The 22,463-nt window shown below is 40.6% G+C and overlaps 2 protein-coding genes across 3 annotated transcripts in view; one reads left to right on the top strand and one right to left on the bottom strand.

Moving 5' to 3' along the window:
- SMURF2 (SMAD specific E3 ubiquitin protein ligase 2) overlaps positions 1-3,871 on the top strand; it is a 59,563-nt gene extending 55,692 nt beyond the window's left edge. Inside the window, exon 19 of the mRNA XM_021537207.4 lies at positions 218-3,871. Within this exon, the coding sequence (XP_021392882.2) occupies positions 218-317 (100 nt within the window). The 3' untranslated portion in view covers positions 318-3,871. The remainder of the gene's footprint in view (positions 1-217) is intronic.
- Positions 3,692-21,092, bottom strand: CEP95 (centrosomal protein 95). 2 transcript variants are annotated; one of them, XM_021537199.3, is made up of 23 exons: positions 20,722-21,092; positions 19,404-19,532; positions 18,322-18,429; positions 17,391-17,501; positions 16,319-16,427; positions 15,780-15,889; positions 14,906-15,010; positions 14,229-14,428; positions 13,748-13,817; positions 13,046-13,086; positions 11,800-11,921; positions 11,362-11,494; positions 11,061-11,175; positions 10,510-10,673; positions 10,146-10,238; positions 9,606-9,756; positions 8,336-8,496; positions 7,836-7,910; positions 7,238-7,390; positions 6,098-6,244; positions 5,939-6,010; positions 5,682-5,865; positions 3,692-4,148 (listed from the first exon to the last, which is right to left on the bottom strand). In XM_021537199.3, exons 1-22 carry the CDS (start codon positions 20,780-20,782, stop codon positions 5,689-5,691), a joined length of 2,607 nt encoding a protein of 868 aa, XP_021392874.2. In that variant the 5' UTR covers positions 20,783-21,092; the 3' UTR covers positions 3,692-4,148; positions 5,682-5,688. The 2 variants fall into 2 exon arrangements, with proteins under 2 accessions (XP_021392874.2, XP_085412814.1); XM_085556688.1 differs by having other exon boundaries at positions 13,046-13,137; positions 20,722-20,882.
- Positions 21,093-22,463: the final 1,371 nt, after the last annotated feature.

The raw sequence follows: 22,463 nt of genomic DNA on the forward strand, positions 1-22,463 counted from the left end.
CTGTCAGAGTATTTGGAGCAGTCTCCCTTGTTTTGTCTTTCATGACATAATGAAAGCTGTCCCTCGGGGAGCAGCAGAGGTGTGCAGCCTGGAGATGGCTTTTGTTTCATGGAGCTGGGTGGCTCCTTAAGCCCTGCTGGCAGCACCTGCAGCTCAGTGAGGGGTGACAGAGCTGGCAGTGGTGGTGCAGAGCTGAAACCTCTCTGCTTCCCCCCAGCTTCAACAGGATCGACATTCCCGCCTACGAGAGCTACGAGAAGCTCTACGAGAAGCTGCTCACGGCCATCGAGGAGACCTGTGGCTTTGCTGTGGAATGACCCTCCCAGCCTCTCCCAGACTCTATTTATACTCCTGTCAGCCAGAAAGCCCTTCCTTCCCTCAGCCAAGACTCAAGAAATGCTTGAAATACAGGAAACTTTCCCTTTTCTACACTAGGACATTGGGAGGGAAAGGACAACTTTTGGATTTTTTTTTTAATTTTTTTTAATTTTTTATTTCAAGAAAATAGGTTCTGTGGTTCCTGCCATAGGATCATTCAGCTGCTATTAAAAACTAATATCTTGAACATACAGAATGCTGACTTTTCCTACATTTCAACAGTTAAGCAGTATTCTATACTTAAAGACTACTACTATTTTTGTAAGAGGTAATCTATTATATTTGCCTACCTGATTTCTATTCTCAGATACCAAGACACAACTTCAGCAGTCGGTACAAGTCACGTTTCAGCCTGTTTTAAATGTATGATACTGAACAGCATCTATACCTGCTATTTTTGGAAAAAAGTATTTTGGATTATTCTAACTTTGCATAAAATTGGCTGAAAGAATCATTAATCTTTTTAATGAAAGCCACTTACATGTTAACTGCATTTTCTTATAGTAAACCATTATATTCTGCAATGTAAATTCCAGGTAAATGTTACCACAGGGGCTTTTAAAAATATTTTTCAAGCAGGAATTCCAAATATGACATTTTGGGGTCCTATTTATATCACTTGTCAGATTCCTCCAGCAGAATTTCTAGTGAGTGACACAGACTATTTGGTACAGTCCTTGTGTTTACACGTGGAATAACCTTTTCTTAATGAACAGTAGATGTTTTTATTTTTTTTTTAAACAGCATTTTTCTAACAATTCTGTCAAGAGTACTTTCTGTTGCTTTTGACCTTAAATTGAAACACTGCATTTTTCAGCTGTTGAAGCACTGATGGGCTTTGCCAGCAGAAGCCTGTCAGCAGTTTGTTCCAGAATCCATCCTGTCCAGTCAACCAAAGTTTGTTTGAATGCAGCCAAATCATATTCTATATTTGTTGATGCTAAAGATTTATCAGGTAAAACATGTTGTAATCTCTGTCCAGCTGCTTATGACACGTGGGTTTAAGTTACAGCTAAGGAAAAATGGTGTATTGACTGAAATATGTGTAATGTGCTTTGGAAATGAGGTTGTAAGAGCACATAATTTATTGATTGTAGGGATGGAAGTAAGTATATATATGATTTATAGCATGGGTTGATCTCTTCAAAGGGGAGAAAAATGCACTACCAGTAGAGGGAACTGAACTTTGATGTTAGTTTGGAAATTCTCATTTGAGATCTGTCTGATCTCCTCGTGGCATGTGGATAAATCAGGCTGCTTCAGACAGTGCCATTCTCCTCTCAGCCATGAGAATATTTGGAATAAGTAGCAGTTTTTTTCCAATCAGTGTTGTGTTTTTGTAACTTAGGTTACAATTAATCATCAAATCTGCATTATTTTTTCACTGCCAATGAGAAGAAAGTCAAAGGTATTGAAAATGCTAAAGGGATGGGATGTAACCAGCTGTTCCATGTTTGCAGTGTAAGTCAGTGAACCAGCTCATTTGCTGTCTGTTCTGTGGCACTTAAACTAAATTTTGCTCTGCCAAGTCTGACTGCCACAGTGAGTAAACTACTATTGGATGTTTTGTGTTGAATAGTGGGCAAGGGACTACTTTTACAGAATTGTGGTGAGAATCTGGTGAGCCAAAGCCACATGTTGGTTTGATTATTTCTTTTGTACAGCTGTTGCTGGCAGGTTTGTTCCAAGGGACTTGCTTCCCTTTCTGAGCTGGCTGCAGGATGAGGCTACTTAGGGATGTAAACAGAAAGCCAAGAGACTTGCTGTGACAGCCAGGTTTGAAATACAGCAGAGCCTTTTCTTTTCATTTCAGTGGACTCTTGCACTCCTGTTGAAGGGCTGCTCCTTCTGCATCCCTGCTGGGCTCCCCATTCAGGGCTTTCAGGTACCTGTGGTAGCAGGGAAGCTGCCCCTGTGCCTGTGCAGGGCTGGGGGAGCACAGCAGGTTCTTGCCCAGAGTTTGTCACTCCAAATGCTGCCCGTGGCTCCAGCCCTGCCCAAAGCCTGTGCTCAGCCCCTGCCAGGTCTGAGCGTGTCAGTGACCATTGAAGGGCTTTTACAGACAGGTTCTTGGGACTGTTCACAGGAGAGGATTCAGTGTCACAGCACTGACAGAAGTGATTTTTTTAAGGGTTTGTTTATTTTTATTTACCCCCCCCCGTGCTTGCCCAGCCTGTGGCCACAGAACATGGCAAATATAAAATCTGGCTGGTGGATTTATTGAATGCATAGTTATGGTCACCTTGCTGTCACCAAGGCACCTTTGTGGAGGGAGGAGATGAGCTCTGCAGAATAGAGACCTGAGGTCAGCTGATAATTACATTCATTTTCACAGCAGCCTTAGCAGTACATCTGTTTTTCTACTAAGCATTTTGGTATGGCATTGAGAATTTTTTTAACTGCTACAGATATTGTAAATTTAATATATTACAGGCAAAACTAGACAAGTCTGCATTGAACTTTCCATAGCTGACAGATGAGGATGACTATACCAAGTATTTTGAGTGCCTTTCTACCTTCATAAAGACTGAGAGCTTTAACTAAAGCACCTCATCACCTAGTCAGATTTTTATCTGAAAGTGGTAAAGGGTTGATTCCTTTCCAAAACTTTTGTTTCAAGAACATGTCAGCTACTTTCCCCTCAAAAAGGTGCTAAGCCTAATATTGCATTTTAACCTTGGACTTTCACCCCATGATTAATGTGAATATTTATTTCAGTGTGTCCCTCTTACTGGATTTTACTTTATCCAGTCTTTAGTTGTTTTAGAGAGATGTCACATCATGGTTTTATGCTGTTGCTTTTCATTATGAATGTTTAATTATGAACAGTGACTTTTGTAGATTTCAAATATACAGTTCACAGTTGAGTTTCAGAGGATTTAATTTCTCGGTGTAAAGAGTTTTGTAACGGTGCTTTGTACAGTATGTATTCTAACGTTTTTTTTTTTTTTTTGCACATAGGTTCAGTTTCCCTAAACTGATTTATTTGTACCAAATTTTTGTGTTGTACTAAAGTCCAGAGCACACAAGCTATTTTGAAATTCCTGATCCACAACACTACATGTGTACTGAACTCCTGGTGCGTTTAAAAGGCTGCATTGATGGAAGTTCAAGCTTTGCTCCTCTGTCACAGCACCATCCTCCAGCTCGATGTAGCATCTTTTTAAACAGCACCACACAGTTAACAGGTGCCATTTGTTGTACTTTACACTATGTAGTAGGTTCCTGGCTCTACACATCCTCAGAGCTTTGTCTGTAGTTGTAATTAGTTTATACAAGTGTAATTACTTCTCCACAAACTGACAGTTCTTAGTTTATCATTTTCATTGTATTTATTACAGAGTGTTTTAGCATTGGTATCATTGTATTTTCACCCAGCTGTTACATGAGCTTTAACAAAAAAAATCTGTATAAAATGGTTTTTAAGTACTTAATGTATGTACCCATGCAGAAGTTGAGCAATAAATTGTATGCTGTTTGCACTGTCACAGCATCAATGGTTTTAAAAGTTTTTAAGTTTTTCTTAATTAAATCTGTAAAATGTAACAATGTCCTTTTTAAGTAACTCGACTTTATTTCAGGAGAAAATACTTGAAACTTGGTGACTTCCTACATGCTGTTACCTACAGTGAAGAGTGTGCTGAACGCTCTAGTCAAACACAGCAGGTCTTAGTTCTGGCCCTCAGGTACTGGCATGGCTTGGCAAGGACTTTACCTCAGCACTGGTGAACAGATGTCTCCTCAAAACTCAGCAAAGCTACACCATCTTCCTGGAGGGAAAAAAAGGCAAATTTGGTAAAGACTTGCTAAAATTCATCAACTTAGGTGATAAATACTGTCCCTTAGAGGCTTAAAGTTATCCAGGCTTACAGCAACTCCCTGTAAAGGTTTGGATAGGTCAGGGTTTTGTGTTTCTGGTTTTGTGGAGAGGTTTGGTGTGTTTTTTAGATGTGTATTTTTGCAGTGAGGTGTCTCATGCTATAGCAGGTGGCTCGTTTAATTTGTAAAAGAAGCTCCTTCAGATGTTGGGGGCTTTTTTTCCTGTTTAGCTCTTTTTTCAGTGAATGAGTGTGAATTCTGTGTGTTGTCAGTTCCATCAGAGACACCCCCTCATGGCAACCATTAAATATTGTATGTAAAGTGCAGTTAAATCCAGCGTTCCTGTATCACTTCTCTCACAGCAATTTTAAGCAAGAACTATTCTACTACCAAGGTAAACTAATTAAGAGTTGCACTTTTATCAGACAGTCTGTATGAGCAATTGGCTTCATTAGTATCAGCTTGGTTTTATGTAACTGTTCTTGCTTCAAGTCCTCATCCCTCTGTGTTGGCACCTCCACAGTGTTTGGCTGGTGAAACCTGGATTTCCTGCTGGGCACTGCACTTTTTATAGCACTGGAAGATGCTACAATAGGTGCAGTGCCTGCTGTCAGCTCCTGCTCTGCCTCGAAGCAGACCTTACAACCTGAAGTAAGGTAAAAGCTGACTGGTGAAATAATTAATCATTCTTTAATTCTGGTTCTGAAGATGGAGTAATCAGGCTGCACCTGTGAGTGTGGCCCTGTGCAGGATTAGGAATGCTGTCTATGGTTCCTTCACAGGGTTCACCTCTTGCAGAAGCTAATCATGTACAGCTTTAGAAGAATCTGCATTGTTTTATATTTCAAATTACTTTTCCCGGTGCATTTGTAGCATAGAAAGTATTTTATATGCCCTTGTATTTTATCAGGCCAGCAACATTAACATTGCAAATACAACTGAAGCAGGAGTGGAAGAATAGTCTTCCCTTGCTTAATGTATTTAAATATTTAAATTCCCAGTTACTTATGTCAGGTTTATTGCAGGCATTCTCTAACTTGGCCTTTCACAGGAAACCTGAACCTCTGATGTTCTTTTAAAGATCTTCTTGTGCTTTGTGAGCTTTCCAATCCATGATTTCTGGCTAATGGTGTTAGATTGGCTTAGCAGCAACAGCCCCAGCACAGATGCAGAGAAGCCTCAGCTTCCAACTGTTCCACCAGGAAAACTTCACTAAAGCACTCTGACTTCATCCCAGCTTCCTCTGGGTAGAGCCCAACACTACCCTAACATTGCTAAGAAGGCAAAAAGTACTTCAGAAACTTTATTGGTGATCATAAAAGCACTGCGGAGATCCCAGATCCCAGCAGCTCCACTCCTGACAGGTCAAAATGACAAAACAGATATTCTGGAGAAAAAAAAACCAGCCTCACACCATCTTCCCATTATAGCAGCTCTCAAAGACTCTGATCATCTTAGCCAGGGAGGACTGCAGTGACATTTACCCAAGTCTTAGAAGAAGTGGCTTTGGCTGTACTGGAAGGAAGCAATCTGAAGTCTGGATCTCAGTCTGTCTGCTTCTAGTTCTTGAAAAAATGTGTCATCATCATTGTGCATGATTGCTGCTTGCAGTTGCTGTATTTCCTTTTCCATCTTTGATCGCACTTCACTTTTTGATTTTTGTAGCATCTAAAGAAAATACTGACATTAGCCACAGCATGTAAAAAGAAAAGGCAACTGGAAAAAATTAACGAGTACTTACTTGTGCTTGTGCTTTCTCTCTGGTTTGGATTTCTTGGAATTCTTGAGATATAGCTTCTGCTAGCATGGAAAACTAAACATAATGTGTGTGAGTTGAACTAATTCAAGAAAGACTTGTAAGTGGAAAAATACGATCTTTCTGATCGAGATGAAGCCTTACCTGATCTTTGTAATAGTTCTCCAGAGACTCCAGCGCAATCTGGTGCTCTCTCCGTTGCTCATCACGCTTCTCCCGAGCATAAGCTCTCAGGTCCCTCAGTCTTTGCTTCTGAATTTCTAAGCCTTCTTCAAATAAGTTTTTAAATATCTGCCAGCAATTAAAAAAGCAAACCTGAAACTTTCCCAGGAACCTGTATTATACATTTACATTTCTCAGCTGCTTTAGCTCCTGATGGAATGGTGTTTACATGAGGATAGGCCATAGCTCATGAAAAAGCACTATTATGTACCTAGAAATGGTGGTGCAGATACAGCTGAACTGGATTTGTATTACTCATTTAGCTGAAATTTTGATAGATAAAATAATTTTTCATGTCAGTTTAGTCAGATGACCCAACTGTGCAAGCCAGGGCCTTTGAACATGCACTGTGATTTACAATCCACCCTGTACTCTGCAGTCTGACTTCAGGACCTTCATCCAGGTTTCCAGCAGCAGGAAATCCAGCTTGGACTCAGGCTTTCCATTCCTCCACAAGAACACTTACCAGCTGTAGCTCACAGCTTGAGGCAAACAGTTCTCAAATCCCTACCAGTGGATTATGCAGTAAACTTCTAATCTTTTATTTTGAAAGGTGCCAACTCTGTATTTGCTCTTGCAGAGTGTAATAACTCTACTTGCTTTCCCTCATTCTGATGTCCAACCCTAATTAGATCATATCTGTCACTAATTCCACTTTGTTTAACAAATACAACTGAATAACATGGCTGCCTGTTTGATCAGTTCCCTTAACTGAAGTTTTAGATTGTTTTCTTTGGATGGTGACTGTAGGAACAACTTCTTAATCCTACTGTTTCTGAAAACTCATTTCCCCAATTTCTCATGTTACTAGCCCTGTTTTTCCACACTGATACTTCACCCTTTCTCTCCTCTTAGCCCCATAAATCATCTTTTCTTGTTTCACAGTGGTTTGCCCTGCACTGGATCCACATTTCCAGAGAAGGAACCATTTCATCTGTGGCCCTGACTTATCAGCTGCTTCATCCTGGCTGTGCTCTGGTCATTGCACGTGCAGCACTGAACTTCCCGACCTGAGCCCTGGGAAGAACTCCAGCCCAGCAGGGCGATGCCCCTCGTGCTCACCCTCTCCTCGCGCGTCCTCGCCCGCAGCAGCTTGGCCCGGAGCTGGACCCTGTAATCCTCGTAGTATTTCCTGGCCCGGGCCATCTGCTGCCGCTTCTCCGTCACTTTGTTCTGAGCCCACTTCTGCCGGTGGATGCGCTGCTTGATTTCTTGCTAAAGGGAGAGCAGCAGCTGTCAGACCACCAAACTGCCAAGAGATACCCCTGCAGGTAAAGCTTTGTTAATCACTGCTAATTAGGGTCCTTTACTAAGGACCTTCTCCGTAACCCAGTTTTGCAGTTAAGGTTTAAAGCGTTAATCACCACTGAGGTAGCAAAGTCGTGTCACTGTCACAGGAGCTGAGACACAATCTCAGATTTCTCCTTGCACTTTTTTAGAATTTGTTTTACCTTTTAGAGCAACAGTGCAGTGTTATAATATTCCATTCCCATGACCCCAGTAGCCACACAACAAACAGATCATGTGGCATTTTGAGACCACAGCTACTCAAAAAGTGTGAAGTTGTCATAAGATTAAAAGCAACTTTCATGATGTGCATTTTAGATAGCTCCATATGAAATCTCTGCATTATGTAACAAATAGTCTTCAAAGAACATACCAGTCTCTTGCTGTGATCTTGATCTTTCTTAATAATTGCAGAAAGCAGCTCATGTTTCTTCAAGGCTTGTTCAACCTGGAGGTTTAAAAAAAAGCTAATTACTTGCATCATGCTGCAGGACAAGCTGTCCTATGTAGCAGATTTAAATATTGCCTCTCTGCTATTTTTTGGGGTCTGGGTTGTGAGTTGCCTTGTATAAGTTAATCAACTTTTTCATCTTTTTACTCACTTTTAAACTAAAAGACTGTATAGAACTAGCAGTGGAAACTACAAAACACTTTTAAAAAAGCAATAGCAACCCTAGGCAGTACTCAAGAAACCAGTTTCAAAGGACCATAATACTTGAGTGGCTGATGAAAAGTTGAACTTATGTATTTAAATCTGTACATCCCTATTTAACCAAGCTCCCACAACATCCTTCCACTCTGTGCTGTGGGTGTGCAGGTGCCCTGTCAGGGTATCTCTGCTGACATTCAGCAGGTAAGAATGGAAATACTCACTTCATTTTGGAGGTTTGGTCTAGGTCTGGCAGAGGGTGCCTTGAGGTGTGCAGTTTGTGCAAGCTGCTGATGCCACATTTTATTCAGAGTACGGGGGGAAATGTGCAGGTGGGGAAACTCCTCCAGGAGCTGCAAGAGGAGGTCATTGTCTCTTATTGTCACTGTAAGATAAAGAGGTAAGCAATAAATTCCTGGAGAATACATTTAGTTGTAAATTCATCCAGACAGTATCAGCATAAGTCAAGAAATATTTTACATTGAACACTGTATAAAATCACCATGCTGCTGTTACCATGTCAAGCTAAGCCCAGCAGGACATACCATCCTGCCAGTACAACAGCAGAGAAAGCAGTCCCAGTCTTTTGTTGTTTTCTCTGAAGAACTCATTTTATAGCTCAGATGTCATTTCCCTACCCCCACCACATCCAACTAAGGCAGCAATACCCTTCTTTCTTCACATGGTTATGGCCATCACTAATCAGTGATTGCTTTCGCTCTCTCTCTGGTTGCAGCAACTTAAAATAAAGCCAGCACAGCCATGGCAATGACAGATCCAGGTCAAGTAAACAGGTGCAAAATAAACTGGTTTACAACCAGCTCATTCCCATTACATCTTTGATCTTTCTGGCAGGAAAAGATGATGGGGAGATGAAACAAAAGGATATTTACCAAGTATATGGCCTTCAAAAACTGGAAAAAAATAAGGCAGTGTAGCTGAGCAACATCCAGATATGTAGGAGATTATCTGGTGATAGGATAGCACAGATAGGCATGCACAGTGCTAGTTACCAAAACTGGACCTAGGATTTGCAGCTTGGCTTTCTTGGAGCATCACTTGCTCAGCAGAATCAGTGGCAGCATTAACACCACAGTGGCAGGAGCCTGACAGATCCTGCTCAGTGACCTGTACATGGCTCAGCTCTAGCCACAGGCCCAATTTAAAATCTGATACATGCTCAGAAAAATAACAGGAGAGCTCAGACTGTAGTGGAATAAGCACAGGAGTAGCAGCAATGGAAAAAAGCCCTGAAAATAATCCAAGGGATTTTAAGGAAGCAGCAAATGGGTCACAATTTGATTGTGCACTGATGGTTTACATTTACTTAAAGCATTATCTTCCCTAACAAAAATCCAGACATATAGAGGTCAGAAGAAGGGAAAATGCTACAGCTGACTGGTATATGTTGGACTGGAGCCTTTATTCTTGGAGTTCAACACATGCTTTCAAAAGATGCCAGTTTTCCACCAAGTATAGTTTTGCAGTTCTTACTTGGAGCTGCTTGCTTTGGCTTCATGATCCCTCGTTTTGGAATCCACTGGCTGTATTTGGGATACTGAGGTGTGGTTTTTCTAGAATAAACTTTTGCTCGCTGAGACACTTTTGGAGGTTCTTGAAAGACATTTTCTTTGTACTCTTGTTCCTTAGGAGCAGATGTAAAACAGATGGAGAACAGGTATGAGAAGGGAAACACTGACAGAACACAGTTTGGCCATCAGAACTTAAATATCTTTCAGACTTTAGAATGAGAACTTGGACATACTGCATTGGATTCTCCAGAAGGCCACAATTTACAAAATGCAGGTCAGGGTTCAAACAAAGGTTAAATCTCATCATTGCATAACCTCAGCTCTTCTGCAGCACTTTACATTAGAAAGTTACTACTTCAGTTGTACAGTGTTGTAACTATGACAGTGGAAGTCAAGGAGGTTTTGTTCCCAAAAGTGTCTGGACAGACCTTCTAGACAAATTTAAAAAGAAAAAATCAACCAAACAAAACACAACCAGCAATCCCAACAGTGCATCACCTACCATTTCCTTGGCAGCTTCTCTGAGCTTGGAAATTCTACACTTCTCCCTCGCTTCAAAAATTCTTAGCTCATTTTCATAAGCTTTAGTGACCAGCTGGAAAATAAAAATAAAAGCACTTGTCAGAGGAAATAACCAGTCCATACAGCCACCTTGTTAACTTGGTTGCTGCATGGGCCAAAGTAGCTTCTTCCACTTTTAATTTTTGCAAAATTTGGGCTTTAAGTCTCTTCCTCAGCAGGCTACAGATAAACAGTATATTATTACTAGAGGAGACCAGATGCCCCCATTACATGAAAGATTCTGGTTTGGTGCTTTTAGTATAACTGTTGGTAAGAATTGCCACAAGGTCCAATCTAAAAATTACCTTTGCTTTTCTTGTTCTTTCATTCCTTTCTTCCTGCAGGTGGCTGCGTATTGTCTTTATCTGGCCTATTCCGCTGCCACTTAGTTTATGTTCCTGGTGCTGAGATAAGGGTGAGGCTGGAGAGAGGGATCTTGGCCTGCCCCGGTACCTTGGACGTGATGTGCCTGTAGGGAAAGATCATTCACTGAGTATCAAATTTGAGACAAAAAAACCCAGTGAAGTGTATTGTGAGTAGGCCCTCATTTCAGAACCACATCCTGTGAGCTTGCATTCTATCCGCCCCCCCATTTTCTATGCATTTTTTACTGCAGCTGTGTTTCGCTTGTATTTTTTTGCGAAGTTTTACCATGGTTTTTTTAAGTGTTAAACAGAAACTCAGTTGCAATTCTGTTACTGTAGCTCAGGTTTGGATCAAAGAAATGAACTAGCAATCGAAATAGAAAAAAAAAAGAAATTAACTAGCAATACAAAACTTAGTAACTAACTGTAATTCAGTGTAGCAGTTTCTTTTATATTTGTTTCCATCTCAATACTGGCATAAGGATCGTTACCTCTCCCAGCTATCCTTCGGCCATAGTCCATGACACTGTCACTGTGGTGGGACAGGCTGTCCTCATCTGTCAGCTCCTCTTCTCTCGTGTGCTCACCCAAAGCTCTCTTCAGCATCTAAGGGATAGATTTTTTTTTTGGTGGGGTCAGGTTCAATAGACAGTTCTAAAGTTTGAATGATCTAAAGCCCGGTGTTAGTTGCAGATTTCCTTTTCATGCATATTGCACTGATATTCTTAATTCTCTCCAATGTCATTATTAAACCTGCACTGCTCAGCTCAACAAAGAAGAGACTGCACTTACTAAATCTAGTTCATTTAGCCTGCGAGACAGATTTTCTGATGCTTCATTAAACTCTTCCTCAGGCACTTTTTCCTTTGTTGTTCTGTGGGAAAGTGAATCTTCAGCTGAATCTGTGGTGGAATTCTTGTATTTGCTAAAACAGAAAACAGATTTCATTTCTGTCATAAAAACTCGATGATGAGCATTATCTCACACAATTCCAGTTCACTTCCTGCCTAAGCATGTTTTTATAAGATTAAGTAAAGCAGAATGTGTAAATGCCTATAACCATATTTAACAAAATAAGTATATGTCATGAAAACCAGGAAATCTTTCTGTTAGAATTATTCTTTCACACAGCCAAGGAAAGAGAGATCTTATTTTAAAAGGGAGGAGGGGGTTGGCTTGCCATGGAAATCAAAGTGCCAGTGTGATTCACTACCAAAAATCTGAACTTGCCTTGTTGTTTGAGGCCATTGCTGAGATTCAGGTCTTGGGGTTTGTGTTACTTGTTCAGCACGTAACGGGAGCTTTTCCTCTAAAGAAGAGGTGGATATAGAAGACTCACATACCAGAGGCACCTAGGAAAATGAGTAAATGAAGGTTTTATAGATCACATGAGTAGAGATGCTGTAAAAGAACCATCCCAAACCCTGTGAGTATAGATATATAAAATCAGTTCTATTTCTAGGCTCCTGACTGAAGACAGTGTGCTTTAGAGAGTTAACATTTAAAGAAATGGACAAGCAAAAATATGGAAGATCAGTTCAAAGCTAAACCACGGAACCAGAACAGGGCTAGGTTAAGGTAATGAGTATCTCCACATTGCACCTCATCAGCCTGGGACTGATGCCAGGTAGTGGAAATAAACTGAATTTCCCTTAGTACAGACTGAGCTGCAGTTCACAGCAAGCCAAAAGAGAATACTCCTGTCCTTGTGCTATTTAGCTGCACTGGTTTAGTTCTGCCTGGTAAGTTCTCTGTTCAAACTGGAATAGCTTGGGCTTGGCATGGACATCCTGGGAAATGCACCAATGGAAAATGAGTTTCAGAGACAATGTAGAAGTGAAAGCTGTTTAAACTATTGGAACAAGCAAAGTCTGTGAGTACCTCTTGTGGTTGCAGAAGGCAAAATTGTGTTTCCAGAGGAAGAAACCTCCTTTACAGACACATTTCTATGGGCACAGATTGGTAACTGCTGATCAATTTGTGGGTTTTGCATTATTCAGTTTTTCAAAAGCAAAGCACAATGCAGGAAAATAAAAGGAGAGAATATAGCAAGAAGTTTATGGATCTTTAAAAAAGTAGTACATCTAAGTTTTATTGGCCAAACCCCCAAAATTCTTACTATTGTAGAATGCTGATACACTTCAGAAAAAGGACATGACTGTACTCCTGTGCTTTGTACATTTTTGATTAAAAACCAAGATAACCAGTAACTGGTTGGTTGTGATAAATAGATCTCTGTGGGTGCTGCCTCTGTACATTTTGGAGCAAACAACTCCAGGAAGAACTGAGAACTGACATGACTCACAGACTGCACATAATCATAGTCTAAGAACACTGCATCACTGATTGTATACTGGTGAAAGAAAGTCTAAAGGAGGTTTGAAATAAGCCCATAATGCCACAAGATAACAGAAATAATTAAGCAGAAATCAAAAAATACTGATTGAAATTCCAAAAATAAAGATACAACATGTACCTTTGTCACATTGTCCTTGGCATCATCTCCCAGCATTTCTCCTATTGCAGAAGCAGATGACAGGTACGTGTGAGTTAATGGCACTGTGCCTACTAATGTGGGCAACAAGAGAAAAAAAGATGCAAGCCAGGGCCTATGGATTCAAATTATTCAGAGACTAGAATGACAAAGCAACTGCGGTTACCCAGTTGTAACATTCATTTTGGTAATTTCTCCAGTCTTCAATGTTCAGTGTCATGGGAATGCTATGGGAACTAAAAAAGGTAAGCAGTGTTTCCAAGGCAACAGAGAAAATGAGTACTGAAAAAAATAGCTTCTAAACCTTTTTTACAATAGCAGTTAATGGCTTTTTCTTAGAATTGAAACCGGCTTGTTTGGTCCATGTCTCTCTGCTCAGAATAAGCTGAGCCATGGGATTTATCTGCTGGAAGAGGTTTCTATAGTATAGACCCATCTTAACAGGATTAACTAAGAAAGGAGTTGAATCGGGGACATGGATTACTTTTTTCCAGTAGAGGAAAAAGATTAAAAGTAACCTATTTTTGTTTCTCTATAAAGCAGAGATAGAAATATGAACTTGTGGCTGAATTTAAAAAAATGCACTAGTAGATTCAAAACAGTGTTTCTTGTGGTGCCAGTACAAATGAATGCAAAATTGTAACACTTAGGAGTTACCCTAGAGGATGCAAAATTTTCTCTCACCAGGGATCTTTCTGGATAGAGGAAGACCATCAGAAACACCATGAAATTTTTGGGTAAGTGACTTTTCAATCTGAAATAAAAAGCAAGACATGTTCTATAAATTCACTGAAGAGTGCTTAAAGGAAGGTCATACATTAAGTCTGTCTGCAAATGGAAATCAATGCTGATTCTATAGATAGATAAAAGTCTCTGTAATTATTTTGTTTACTATACTGTAAACTCTAGCATTGACTGTGGAGACGTGTATGTATATATGTATAACATAAACACACCCCTTGAACTAAATTCCTCTCTGGACACTTAGTGAAGAATGAATCCACAATCCAAAATTCCTGGAACTGAAATAAACTCTGACACATTCAAAAGTGTTCTTCAGGGACCATCTACTCCCATTCTGCAAGTAAACTAGGAGGTTTTCAAATGAAAGCAGTATTGGTTACTAAAAGAAAATGAAATAATCAAGGGATAGGTTTTTCCTTACAGTAGGAATGTTCACTGCTTGACTGCAAGCCAGAGCTGCTGCCTGTCTGTCTGAGCTGTGGTAATCTCTCCATGCCGGATCCGAGGGCTGGAACGGGGGCAGCAGAGGAATTGCCTGCTGGATAGGCTCCCCCAGCTTTGTAGCACTGACACTCAAACTCCCTTTGTGAGGTTCAGCAGCACCAACAGACTCCATCCCTCCTGAAGAGGCAAATACAAAGAACTTGAAGTGTTATCTGGTAAAGCAGAACAAATTTTGTGCATTGTGTGTACATAATAAAGGGAAGTGTCTCGATAGCTAATGTGAGCTGCCACCTTTGTTGGATTGCATAGGACAATGCTGTAATGTTTTTTAGCCTTGAGAACATGATTTTGGATGTTAAGATCTTCCACAAGGACTTTTTAGTGTTTTGAACCACAAAAGAAAAGAATACAAACCACAATACAAATTAAAAACAGCCTAGCTGAAGCCAAATCCTAGCTAAGCAGAAATATCCCAGATAATGAAAGTTTGCCTACTCTGAGAGACTAAAATATCACTTGTCTGAAAATAATTTATTTTAAAACATGACTAAAGTGTTTCCATTCATGACTAAAGCTCTCCTCCACACTACCCTAGTTCCCTATGCCTCTAAATCAAAATCAGGTGGATGAGCTGTCAGAAGAATCAATACTCACCCTCTTCCCTTTCATTTGCAGTCCCCCTTTCACTTTCTGAGAACTGTCTGGGCAATGCTGCAAGAGCCTCTGTGCTTGCAGAGTCTTCTACTCCCGTGTCCTTTTCTGCTAGACAAAGTACAGGCATCTGAAATTCTAGAAGTGGATGCTTAAAAAAATTAAGATCTATAAAGCATCTGGCTATGAACTGTTTTGATGGATAATTTTAATGTCTGCTCATTGCTTGGTGTCAGCAATCCATACTAAGCTCAAAATAGGTCTGTTAAATTCTTATTTGTAACTCCAGTCAATGAAATGTTCATAATTCATAATATTTCTTTATGTGTCTACTTGAGGAGATGAATCATCAATAAGAATAGAAAGAATTGGAATAATCTTATAAAAAATATGAAATAAGAATGAGCTCTATTTAAGTCATCTGCACACTACTCCTTTCAGAGCCATCCATGAAGTTTTGAAGGGGTACGCACTCCTAAGAAGTCTTTAAGAATGAACTTAATTTTTTTGCAGTCTTAAATAATACATGTTAGACTGCAACAAATGAAACTAAGCCTTCAGAATTCTCCTGTTCTATTGAACAAGAAAAAATGCCTTTGTAAAACTGAATTAGAACCCAAACAATAAACCTTTATCCAAATAAGGTAGTGCAGGAGTCATGAAAAATAACACCTGGAATATTTACTTCCAGAAATTTTAACTTCAGCAAGATATATTTCCTTATTGTGGGTTGTCTAGGCTTTTTTTTTTTTTTTAATCTAGTATTTAAAACAGTATTTATCTGAAAGAAGTAACTTTTTTAAAGGAAACAAACAAAAAAAAAGTCTAGAAATCTTACTAGAGAAGAGTTTTAATTTTTTTTCTCATCCAAACTCACCTTCTCCTCTCTTGGAAAATGAATAAGCAGTATCGCCAAGTTTAATTAATTCACTGGTAGATCCTGAGCCATCTGTATCACAAGTTAGAATAAAATATTCTGACGGGGACCTAAGGGGGAACATAAATCCATCAAATATTTCCTCTCTCAGCCTCTGCCCATGCAGCCCACGAGATGGAGCTGCCGAGGAGCCATGCAAAACACGGCCCTGCTGCCACAGAGCAAACCAGAGCACGAGTCACAACCACAAACTGAACTCAGCTGAACTAATCAATTTTTAAACTACAGCCTTAAAAACTGATCAAAATTTTCAAGTTGTTTCATTCTGCATAAAAAGTAAACTTAAGGGAAACAAAATCACCAACCCTTCAAGGGCAAAAGAAGTCCCAGATGTAATTTTAGCCCAGCCAGAGGAGTCACGTCACATTCCTTTTGGAATATGTAATCAGTAGGTGTCTATACCATAAAAAACCTACTAATTTCTCTACAGATACACAGTCAATCACTGTGTGAAAGCAAATACTCAGAATTGTTCTCACCTTTCAGCTGATGAGAGCAGTGTACGTTCTGTAAGTTGATCAGCAGTGCTTTCCAGCTGCTCTTGAGATGCAATTTGAATTTCATCACTAGACAGCACATTTATCTCAGCTGATAACAACCAAGAAGTAATTATTTTCATGAAAACTACTTAGACCTATAAACTAACAGTTACTACTTCTAATATAATCAAAACAGTTTATATGTAATATCAACATTGTAATTTTTTATATAAAATTATGACATTCAATGTTCCCTATGACAGGGGGAAGTAGAAGAGGCGAGGCAACTTCTTTGAAAAATTATACCACTGCCATATATCTCCATGTTCCAGTTATTAATAAACATTTATTCTTCCTGAAAAGGATTGAACTGTGGACTTAGAGCTAGAAAATGCGAGCCACTAACCCCCACTGGTAACAAAACTGGCAGCCTGAGGGAAGGGAACAGCAGTGAACATTCCTACTGGCCTCTTTCTTCTGTCCACTCTGGAGCAGGTCAGGAGGGAACTCAGGCACCAAATGCTCCCTCTCCCCTTACTCACAGAGTGAACAGCCAGTGGTGACAGCTCTTATCAGCTCTGAGATAGGAATACCTGCAGTAAGACACCTCTGCAGGGCTCAGCAGCTTCTCCTCCCATTTTCCTCAAAATAACCCTGCTATGGACCTACTCCCAAGACCCTCCTCCCAGGAAAGGCTGCTGTTTCTTTTCTCTCCTAGTAACTAAAAAGGACATTTGCTCATTGTTCCAATAAAAGCCAACATTTTCCTCCTTGAATCCTAATCCTAAATCATCTACTTTTAGGTTGAAAAGCAACTAACAAAGCATGAATTGTCTAGACTAGGTTTCTGCCACAAGAATGAAGCAGAAAGGTTATGTAAGTTTTGGGGAAAATTTTATATTTAAATATTGTTTATGAAAATAAGGAATGTAAATATTCAGCTTTATCCCTGAAATTTCCTCCCCTGGAGTCAGTTTTGTCTTTCTCTTCTCTCCATTGTCAAGGTTACAAGTAACAAAAAAACCCAAATAAATCTTTACTACATTGGAAACACTTCGGGTTTATATCTCACCTCCAGTCTGAGAAGATGTTTCACTGACTTCTCTAAGATATTCTAACAAGCCATCAAATATTTCGAGGAGGTTTTTGATAGATTCCCTGTCTCCTTTCACAATGTTCTCACCTTGAGAGAAAGTAATGACACATATTAATAATTAGTACTTCACAGAAGAAAAATTCTCAAAAGCAGGCATTTTCTGTAGAAGAGTGCTTGGAAATTCTTGTAAAGGTGTCAGCTCAGAAGACACCTGGTCACTTATTTATGACTGTATAGATAAGCTTAAAGTATATTTCACGTGTTCTAAATTTGCATCTTTCCAGTTCCCATAAGTGAAAGTTTATAGATGCAGTAACTGCATAAATAGTCTGGGATGTTTTCAGGGACAACTGGTATTTAATATTTTTCTTATACATAAAACTATAGCATGAAGCAATCTATGGTATGGCAGCAGGATTGCAAACACCAGCCATGGTGTACAGGCACCAAGTCAGATACTTCTCATCAAGCAATTTTCATTCTTTTGCAGGTTATGATGTGTGAGACCACACATAGGAATACTCAGGGAAAGCCGTTATCTGTGTACAGATAACACGGTTCAGCTTTTTACTTACCAACTTTTAAAAAATCTAATAACAATTTTGAAGCTCCAAGGTCATGTCTTAAAGCCCAGTGTCCAAGCCTGAGCCAGTAGCAGATTTCAGGTAACACTTTGGCAGGCAGATGAAGCATGGCTGGATGTTAAATTTAACATTTCTTATTCTTATCTATTTTCCTTGGACCTGATGTCCAAGGCAATGGGTCAGTGTTCTGATGGCATCCACTACCATAAGAAGAGATTCCAAGCAAGTATGAAAGCAAGCTGTGTAACACCTGGTTCTTAAAGTGTTTAAATTAAATTGCACAGATATTCAACTGAGTTTGTCTCATTAAACCAAGTACTTACCTGTGATGTGAGACAAGCTGACCTGCAAATAATCCAATGCCAGGGAATCTATTACTGCTTGTACATTATGTGCATCATCCTCTTGGCTTCTGGGAGTAGCAATGAAATCTATTTAAAATAAATAATAGATTTTAGACTATTTAAATGGATAGCTTGTTGCAAGTATCTTAACAATGAAACTACTTTAACTTTTGCTTACAAGCTAGTATTTTTTCAGTGCCTTGTGTCCTTGATGAAAAGCCTAAGTATCATATATGGCCCTACAAAACCATTCATAAATACTGAACACAAACTTAGAACACCCCTTGGAAGATGCGAGGGTTTTATCAGGATTAAATTAATGAAGAGAAATTACTAAAGCATTTCTCCTTCACTCCCAGCACACACACCTAGTTCAGATCATCAAACTGGAACTGCAGTTTATGTTAGGGCTTCTTCTTTCCCTGTCAGACACTAATTGCAGTGCAGTGTATTCTACTTAATTGGGAACATTATTTTTAGTTCTGCACTTACATTTAACAAGACTTCTACCTTCAATAGGTGCCAGTTACCTCAGTGCTCTTAAAATCTTCTGCAATCAGTAGTCTGACACTTCCTACAGATAGTAGTTTATAAACAAAGCAAATGCATATCTGTATATATAGCCTTTGCTTAATGGCTGTCACTGAAGTCCAGTGGAGTTGGGATAAAGCAGGGTTAAATCACAGTTCAGCTCTTAGCAGACTCCAAGTATCAAGCATTTTATGAGCACAAACTTCAGTGTTAACACTGCTGTAAGATAAAATGAGCCACTTCACACCCTGCAGAAGTACTATGCCCACAGACAGCTTTCAAGGCCTAATTTACAGTAATTTTGTTGTGGCTATCTTCATAGCTGCCATTCTTAGCCGTCCAAAGTTAAAATAAAATTGGCCAATATTACTTAAATCTTCTTCAAGAATGACAACCTTATATTTTTATCTTTGGAAGGATGCAAATGCTTTAAATCCCTGTATCTGTAGAAGTTCTACAAGTTTCAGTTTTATTTAGCTACAAAATACACAGAGACAAAAATAAAAAACATATTTAGCAATTATTCCTACCTGGTACTTTCTCTCCTAAGATTGATTCATAAAGACAAACAAACAGGTCAGCACCACATTCTGAGAGATGCTTTATGTGCTGGTTTATGTGACACGCCCTTAAAAGATCATTGGCAACATCAACCCAATCTGTACAGAAGAAAATCATTAATGTCAGAGCTGAAAGACCCAGAAATAAAGATGTGGTTATTTACAGTGAAAATAATCTGTAAGTGTCTTTGACTCCACCAGAGGTGGTCAAACAGGAGGCTGACCAATCCATCCAAAATATTAAACAGTGTTTAAGTGTAATCATAACCCAACTGGACTTGGGAAGTGAAAAACACTGAAGTACCAGAGGCTGGGCAGGTTAATTTTTTTTTCCATGTAATGAAAAACAAATTTGCATCTGGTCTATAGCCAGGACCTCTAAACCTTCAAGACATTAACAAGCCAAGCTTTGATACACCATTTATCAATTATCAGAAATAACAGGTTCTTTTTTTGGAAAACATGAGCTTCTCGGACAAACTCAGGTTCTCTAATAGCCTTAGGCAATGTCATCACTGCTAATGTAACTACTCCTCATAAAAAGTAAATTCTACTTTAATTATTTAAGGATTAGAAGAATACAGAAGTGGTCACACCAAGTTCTCTGCTGAGCACAAGATGTGCATTAACATTGTGATTTTCCTCAAAATTTGAGTCCTAAGATCAAAGTGCTTTGAAACACACATATTTTAACAAGCATTAAGAACTTTAATTTATTGGTGAAGACATAAGTCACCTTTGGAAGAAAAAAGTATAGAATTACTACAACAGAAACAAATTGGTACAGTTTTCAGTCTTCTGTACAGAGGAGTGTTACTTTTCCATCTCTCTACTCCATCAGTTCCAGACATCACCTTAAGTTTCAGATGCACCAAAGGTTAAAGCAGCATCTACATTTCAGGCTGATGTCTTGGAACACTTGAGTTACTGTTCATCTGTAGCTTTATTAAGTTAAAAGTGTAGCCAGGAAAGGAACAAAGAGGGGAAGGGGGAGGTTAATGCAAAGATCTTAAAAAGCTGTAACACAAGAAAACAACAGCTTTATAAATGAATAAGCATGAACTGACTGGGTGAGCTTTAATAAATAATGACTGAATAAAATTGTGCCAGCGATGCGAGCAGCGGCGGGGAGGGGGAGTGATAAGGGAGAAGGAAACTTTCCGGGTCGTCTCTCCCGGCTCTGCGGGTGCCAGGCCGGGCGCTGCTCCGGGAGCGGGGCCCGGGGCCAGGCCCACCGCAGGGCCGGGCGCAGCGAGCGGCGGTCGGAGCCCCCCGGGGCCGGCCCTACCTGCGCCCTCAGCGCTGCCCATGGCGGCACCAACGACCGGGGCCCGGGGCCGCCCCGCCATTTAAACCGCGGCCTGCGCGCCCATTGGGCAGCCGCAGGAAGGGGCGGGGCCGCGCGCCCGGCGCGTCCGGTGCTCTCGGTCGTGGCCGGTGTTACGGGAGCGGGGCGGGCCCAGCGCCTCGGTAACGGGCTTGGGAACAGGCCTGCGCTTGGACTGGGAACGGGGAGCAAAAGAAAGAGCCCGTGCCCCAAGCTAAGCCGCGGCGCCGGTGCCGTGAGGGGCGCCGGTGCGGTCCGCCCGTTCCCCGCCCGGTTCCGCCACCGGCGCAGGGCCCCGCGGGCCGAGGCCCCGGGCAGCGCGGGCCGGCCCCGGGGCGCTCCGGCCGCCGAGCGCTGCCGGCGGCGTAAAATGGCGGCGGGGAAGGCGGGGGGAGGGGGGCCTGTCCGTCAGGTTCCGCCTCCGTCACCTGAACAGGAGGCGGGTGGCGGCGTTTATCTCGGTAAACGGGGTGGGCAAAGGGCCGGCCTGGGGCGGGGGTGGAGCGGGGGAAGTTGCACCACTTGACCTTGCAGGCGTGCCCGGGACGTTTGCTGGCCTGTATGTCCATTACCGGGGATTGCTGTTAGTTGCCACGGTTTGGCAGTTCGAAGGCATTTCTGCATGAAAGGAGAGCTAAAACCTTTATTAAAAATAAAATGCGTAAATGAAAGTTACTGTACTAGCCGCTAGCATGCAGTTTATTGGACAGGTTGGATGGTGAAAATCTCTTACTTCCCTTTCTGAGCAACAGTATTGCATGCTCCTCAGGAATTCTGGGTTTTCCATGTTGAAAGAAAAAATGGTGCCCTTTATCGTTAAACCCCTCAAGCACGGCAAAGGCAGCTGAGGTCCCAATTTTGACCGTAAGAACAATGACTGGCAGCAATAAAACCTCAGTGCTGTGAGCTCCAGCAGCCCACGGGTGTCATTTGTCGATCCAAATCCAAGTGCACACACCACCTCAGGAACACAAAAGAACTTTTGTTGTGTGTAAGCAAACACAGATCAGTGCTATCGAAACTAAACTAAACACAGATTTTAGTTTGCTGCATACACAGCTCTGCAAAACTGTTGATTTGTTTCCATGTGCTGGCTCTAAGAGAACATGGGAAAACCAAGGATGTTTAACTTAGGAGGGTGGAACAGAAAAATGAGGAAGTTTTTTTACAAAGTAAATTGAAAGGAGTTCCTTGCAGACTTAACTGCGTGTAGACAAGGCAGGGACTGGGTTTTTGTTTAGTCTTTTCAATTCTTTAATACCTTAGAAAGATTAAACAGCACAGTAACAGGAGCCACAGAGTTATACACAAACAAAACCAAATTAAGCTGTGTTAAGATAAATGCAACAGAACAAGAAAAGATAATTCATTTTTACAGCGTTTGCAAAAAATTTTTTTAGACTCACCAGGAACAGGAAGCCTGTAGGGTCAGAAGGTGGAGAGTGTTAGTAGGGGTATTTGGGGTTAAAAATTTTTCACAAGCCATATTAAATAAGTAAGTCTCTACTGAAAAAAACTGGGGGCATTCCTCTACTAGAAATTTGCTGGGGTAGTATTAGCAAAACTGGTCAAGTTGGAGTGCTATTGAAAGAAATAATTAATTACAACAAAAAATTGGTTGAGCAAGGTGGAATTCCAAATTGCTGAGGTTTGAACAGTTTTGGCTATTCATAAACAAAATAACCCTGACTTAGGTGTTACTT

This window comes from Lonchura striata, chromosome 18, assembly GCF_050655825.1.
Source record: "Lonchura striata isolate lonStrDom1 chromosome 18, ASM5065582v1, whole genome shotgun sequence".
Lineage (NCBI taxonomy): Eukaryota > Metazoa > Chordata > Aves > Passeriformes > Estrildidae > Lonchura > Lonchura striata.